Source organism: Tupaia chinensis, unplaced genomic scaffold, assembly GCF_000334495.1.
Source record: "Tupaia chinensis unplaced genomic scaffold, TupChi_1.0 Scaffold000258_1, whole genome shotgun sequence".
Classification (NCBI taxonomy): Eukaryota; Metazoa; Chordata; class Mammalia; order Scandentia; family Tupaiidae; genus Tupaia; species Tupaia belangeri.
Window position 1 is genome coordinate 1,381,570 of NW_006159738.1, and position 6,632 is coordinate 1,388,201.

Consider the following 6,632-nt stretch of genomic DNA (forward strand, 5'->3'; position numbering starts at 1 on the left):
TTAGTCTGTATCATATTTTATCACAATATCCTGACTACATGTCTCTCTGTCCATTTAGAATCTGAGTTCTTTAACGTCAGGAACATCAAAGTCTACCTTTAAATCCCAAGTGTTTAGCAGGACAATATATGCAAAGATACTTAATAAATATTGAATTAAAGCATGAAAGAGAATAGAAAGTGAGATGAAAATAGGGAAAGTTGGGGCCAGCAAGTGGCATGGTGATTAAGGGCGCTGGACTCCCACATGGCTGACTGTGGTTCAGATCTCAGACCTGGCGGCTTGCTTTCTCTCTCTCTCTCTCTGTCCCTCTCTGGTCAAATTAAAATAAATAAGTAAATCAATAAATTAATAAAGATAAATAAAATAATCTTAAAAAAAAAAAATTCTATTCCTATTTCTTTGCCTTTCTCTTAAAGGGAAAAAAACTTAAACACAACTCTAGGTACTGAAGATTAGCTTATGGTTACAGAATTATATAAAAGACAACTAAAAATATTAATACAAAAAAGATAACCCATACACTATTCTGTTATCAAAGGGCCTTATGAGATAAATAAAACACAGATCTAAGTTCTGCTAACTATCGGAGTATGATGAGTCTATTAGCTATTCGCAAAATACTTTAAGTTTTGCTATAGGGCACGTAGCAGAAAGAGCGAGAGAGAAAATGAGAAACCACCCTCCGGGGGGAGGGCCACGCCAGTCCCTTCTCTTCCATTTCCCTGCTGGGATTCTGGGCACATACATATGCACATGCACCCAGAATGATTTACAAGACACAGGTCTGGACTTGATCCATAGTCAGCCATCGGCACCCAGCTGCCTTCACCACTCTGCCACCAGCTAGCTCCACAAAATACTCTTTCAAACCCCACCACATGCCAAAAAATGTGGCCAATTTAACATCCTGTTTTCATCTTGTTACAGCTTTATTGTCCGAAAATCCATGTGGGTCATCTGACTGGTTTCAGTTTCTAAGGATTTAACCAGCAGTGAAGCCATATGAAACGGTGATACAAAACATACATACCTGGTCTCTATCAATCAGGTCAACAATTCTTAGACTGTAGATTTCATCATCAGACAACATGAATGCCTGGGCCACCTTTAATGCATCTTCCACAGAAGATGGGACATCTTGTTTGAGAATGTATCGGATCACCCTCTGAAACAAGGATGCTATTACATTTCTTTGTTCTGAAATCTCAGAGGACTGTATCATTCGGTCATAAGGGCAAAGTAGCCATAAGCTTAAATAATGTAGCAAAAATTAAACTGCATGAAAAATTAAAACATGACTTAGACATGAATCTTAAGACAGTTCTATCTTCTGTCTTTAGCTTCTAAATTTGCTATTTGCTGTCCTTACTACCCTCATCGGCTGAATACCCAATCACCTCTCACAAAGAGAAAGCCGTGCAGAACGAAGCTTTATTAACTTTGTGGAATATAAAACCCTCATCAGATGTCCCGAGTGGCCCTAGAAATGCATCAAAGGGGAAAAGGGCCCCACAGGGTTCGTACTTACCATGATCTCCTTGTTTAAGAGATTCACCTCTCTTATTCCATAGCCTCGTAAAAGTTTCTTCATCTCCATTAGTTTGTAACTTTCCTGTAACAACTTGACCCTGAAAGCAAATTCATTGATATTAAGCAGGCGAACTACTATGGGAAATGGGAAAAGGCAGAAAAACCTGAGCAAAGGCCAACTTGAAGCGTGAGGTCTGCCCTCTGCTCGAGGGAACCGCCGTCTTACTTGGGGTGGTCCATTTCCAGGTGCTGCCTCACCAGCTGCTCCACGGCCGCACTCCAAGGAACCACCGCTGCATACATGATCTTGAGCACGGCGTCAAATATGAGCTGCAGAGACAAGCAGCGGCCGCGGCTAGCCCTCAGGCCGCTGTCCCGTGTCAATCAACGGCACTGCCTCAGCAGCAATCGGCCGTTTGCTGGGTTGGGAATGTTTCACCTACGGATGGCGAAAGCATCTACTTCTCCCATTTACCACACGTAAAGAGCAATCTCATTATTTAGAAAATTTAGAAAGGCATTTTGTCTGCTGATAGCTATCATGCAGCTTTACTGCTTTCTATAGTCTGTATGTCTAACAGTTTTCATGACCATATTCATGTTTTATTATGATGACTAGTTAGAGAATGAAGTCAAAATAAAGGCATATCACAACATATTAAAACTATGGGGGCCGGCAGCTGGCATGGTGGTTAACGGCTGGACTCTCACATGGCCAGCAGCAGTCTGAGTCCTGGACCTAGTAGCTTGCTCTCTCTCTCTCTCCTCTGCTCTATCCCTCTGGTCAAATTAAAAATATGAGTTAAGGGGCCAGTAGTAGGTGGCATGGTGGTTAAGAGCACTGGACTCCCACATGGCTGGCTATGGTTCGAGTCCTGGACCTGGAAGCTTGCTTTTTCATTTTCTCTCTCTCTGTCCCTCTCTGATAAAATAAATAAATAAAATAAAGTTCAATAAAATAATTCTTTAAAAAAACTATGAGTAAATAAATAAAGTTAAACAATTCTGAAAAAAAAAAAAAAAAAGAAACTGTCTTAGGTTACCTAGTGGTTAAGAAAGCCAGATCCCACCTGGCCAACTGTGGTTTGAATTTTGGCACCAGCAGCTTGAGGGACATGTCGGGCATATGTGCTCTGTGTCCACAATCCCAGCAGGATGGAGAAAGGGAGGACAGCGGATTGCAGGATGACCATGCCCCAGTAAAGGGACCCTTCCTCCCTGTCCCTCTGTCTGTCCTTTCCTGGTGAGCACATGTGCCCTCCGACAATGAAAAACAAAAACAAAAGCCAACTACTCTGTATCTGTGTAACCGGAGAGAAACACGTACCCAGCTCCCATCAAGGTTCTTCTGCAGTGGGAACGAGAAAAAGTTCACTTTTAAAAAAAATGAAATAATTATTTATTTACTTACTTATTTTAATTTGACCAGAAAGGGGCAGAGAGAGAGAGAGTGAGAGAAAGTGAGAAAGCAAGCCGCCAGGTCCAGGACTCCAACCACAGTCAGCCATGTGGGATTCCAGCGTCCTCCACCACGCCACCTGCCAGCCCCGTTCCTTGTTTTAGTCAGGGTTTTCCTGTGTTGCCCAGGCTGGCCCTGAACTCACAATCCTCCTGCCTTAGCTTCCTGCGTAGCTGGGATTACAGGTGAGAGCCACTGCGTCCGGCTAGCATTTCATTTTTTATTCTTCACAATGAAAGAAAATAGAATTACGGGTGGTTTATATTTTCGTTTTTTCCCGTTTTCGTATTACGAATTCTCCTTGACAAACGTACGCTGCATTTACGAGCAGGGAGAAAGCCTCAGGGAAGCCGCCGGATGGCCGCGAAGTACTTACGTCCGTGTCAGACAGGCACCCTATCACCGCCATGGCCTTCGCTTCCCAGGCTGTCTCGAAGAGCGACGTGGACTTGGAGCTGCATCTCTTCAGCAAATCCTGGAGGATGGACATCATGCTCCTTCAAAATTAAACTCTTGGAGGCCGGCAGGTAGGGTGGAGGTTAAGGTGTAAGACTCCCACACCTTAATCTCCAACTGCGGTTTGAGTCCTGGACCTGGCAGCCTGAAAATCATGCTGGGTACATGTGCGTGTGTGCATATCCAAAATCCTGGGAGAAGAAGGGATCGGGGCATGGCCATCCCCCCAGGGGGGTCATTTCTCACTTCTCTCTGTCTCTGGTGAGCACATGTGCCCTATGACAAAAACCTAAACACACACACACACACAAGACCTAAAGAAGTTACCTCTATGTACAGCAAGAGAAGTTCCTCTTCCTGCAAGTCATGCTCCCTCATGTAAACTCTGACAGACTTCTCCAAGACAGAGGGAATAAGCTCTGGGGCCAGCACTTTATCAAACATTCGGAACACTATGGTGGTTGTATTTTCCTGGATGCCGGAGAGAGACAGCAGTAGTGCAGGTTCTGTCACAACGGTACACAATACATCAAATGATTCTGACAGGCCTGGACTTTTACCTTCTCGAAATCGGAGAGGGCCAATTTGCAGTTGTATTTCCGATGCAACGTGATCAGCTCTCGCAAATGATTTACCAAAGTCTTTAACTGACATATTTCCTCTGTGTTCTGATAATCCTTCTAAAATAACAAAAGCGTTAACGTTGTTAAGGGAGAAGCTTGAAATAGAGAGTCAAAATGATCTCAGGTAAAATAAGAAGGAAGCATGATTATGGGCATAGAAGGAAACCTCTGACCGACAGCAATGTATGCTTTATAGTTTGCAGAATTTTAACTAAAATGAACAGAAGTTGAAACAATTTTAGTATTTTTAAGAATTAAATTTTAGTTTTTTTAGTTTTTTTTGCTATAGGACACATGTGCTTGCCAGACAGAAAAACTTAAGAGAGACAGAAAGAAAAAAGAAATATGAGAAATCACGCTGAGTGGATGGTATACCACACTCCCGTCTCCTCGTGTCCTCACGATTCGGGGCGTGCACACCCAATGTCAGTCTCAAAGCACGGAGTCTAAGACTTGAACGATGGAGTCAGATACGGAGGATCAGCCACCTTAACCTCCACACGCCTGCTGGCCAAAACTTGATTTCTTTAAAATATGATATAGGGAAAAGGAAGCCGAGCACATGTGAATGTGTGCCCAAAATCCCGAGAGGAGAATGGAGAGGGGATTGAGGCACTGCTGTCCCCCCTTGGGAGTGATTTCTTATTTTCCTTCTCTCTCTCTTTCTGGTGAGCGCACATGCCCTATATCAAATCCCGATAATGATGATAATAATATGAGGAAACGGGGGCCAGCAAATGGCGTGGTGGTTAAGGTGCTGAACCCCACATGGCCGACTCTGCCCAAAATTCCATGAGAAGTGACGAGAAAGAATTATGCCATGGCCACCCCCCTTTAGGGATGATTTCTCACTTTCTCTTTCTTTGTATTTCTCTCTTATAGAGTGCATAAGCCCTATGGTAAAAATCTTTATAAAAAGAAGAAGGAAAACTAACCATTAGCACATTTTTCAGAACCCAAATGTATTTAGAATACCAACATTTTTATATAGATGAACTTCAGTGTCCCATCTCTCTATATAACACGAGCAGATGTAAAGCAACATCCTGTTCCCTAAAATTTTACACAAGGAATAAAAGCTTCAATACTGATAAACAGGCACCCAATGGGAAAAAGACAAAGTAGTGCTTTAAAGCAAGAGAAAAATACTCATATATATATATAAATATAAATATATATAAAGACTGCTATTATTAATACATTACTTGAAACTTTCAAGGAAAAAAAAATCTCATTTTAGGAGAGTATAATCAAAGTACAAGAATCTTCTTATATCAGAAAGTAGGAGGAAATTATCATGATAGTTGGGTCTTGAAATGTAAGGAATACCCAGCCAGAATCGATCCATTCTCCTCTCGGGATCTTGGGCACGCACGCACACGCGCCCGGCGTGAGTTTTTAAGCCACCGGGTCCGGGACACGAACCGCGGTCGACTATGTGGGAGTCCAGCGACATAGCCATTACGCTAACTGCTGGTTCCCGATAGTTGGGTCTTGAAATGTAAGGAATACCCAGCCAGAATCGATAGAGCCAGTAAGATGAAAAGAGCAGGCCCAGCCAATGACCAACTGACATGGCAAAGATCAAACATGATAAACCTCGCAGAACGCAGCGGTGAGGCCTTTCGAGCCCCCTTTCTCTGTCCACTCAGCCCGCTCCCCTCTCTCAGGAGCGTGCTTTCACTTTTACTTAATGAACTACCGTTTCTTTACAGTGGGGGAAAAGAAATGTAAGGGATTAATGTGATTTCATAATATATTCCATACCTTAAGGGTTACATTTTTGTGGTTCTGAAGTACTTAACACTTCGAAGGTAAGATCATCCTAACACACCTCATATGTGAGCTTACAAACTAAATTACTGCACATCCACCAAATTGTAACATGAGCATGATCTGAATTCTTCCTCTAACACTGCTATGCTTTTGGAAGGCAGAAGGTCCCAGGTGTTTTACAATTTGACTTAAAAAAAAAAATCACTGGGAACCAGCAGTTAGCATAATGGCTATGTCGCTGGACTCCCATGTAGTCGAATGCGGTTCACGTCCTGGACCCGGTGGCTTAAAACTCACGCCGGGTGCATGTGCGTGCGTGCCCGAGATCCCGAGAGGAGAATGGAGGAGAAGGGACTGAGGAACTGCGGCGTGACCACCCCCCAGGGTGCTGATTTCTCACTTTCTGTCTCTATGTCTCTCTCTGTCTGGCAAGCGCACACCCCCTATAGCGAAAACCTCTCAAAAAAAAAAAAAAATCACTGATGTTTTAGCCAGAATTATATGCAAGGAAAATGAGAAATACAATCAGGGCAAGGGGTGGCTTATTAGTTTAGAGAAAAGAAGCAAACCTGATTTATACGGCCTGGGAAAACCGACCCTAATGCGTTATCAAGTTACATTTTTTTTTTTTGAGAGGTTTTTGCTATAGGGCGCGTGCGCTCGCCAGACAGACAGACAGACAGAGAGATGGAAAGTGAGAAATCACCCACCCCTGGGGGGATGGCCACGCCGCAATCCCTTCTCCTCCATTCTCCTCTCAGGATCTTGGGCACACACGCACACGC

The 6,632-nt window shown here is 43.4% G+C and overlaps 1 protein-coding gene across 1 annotated transcript in view; it reads right to left on the reverse strand.

The window, feature by feature from the left end:
• Positions 1 to 6,632, reverse strand: part of KNTC1 (kinetochore associated 1) — an 81,142-nt gene that overhangs the window by 50,797 nt on the left and 23,713 nt on the right. The window contains 6 exon segments of the mRNA XM_014588104.2: positions 1,034 to 1,168; positions 1,532 to 1,631; positions 1,760 to 1,863; positions 3,369 to 3,467; positions 3,776 to 3,919; positions 4,009 to 4,128. Of these exon segments, the coding sequence (XP_014443590.1) occupies positions 1,034 to 1,168; positions 1,532 to 1,631; positions 1,760 to 1,863; positions 3,369 to 3,467; positions 3,776 to 3,919; positions 4,009 to 4,128 (702 nt within the window).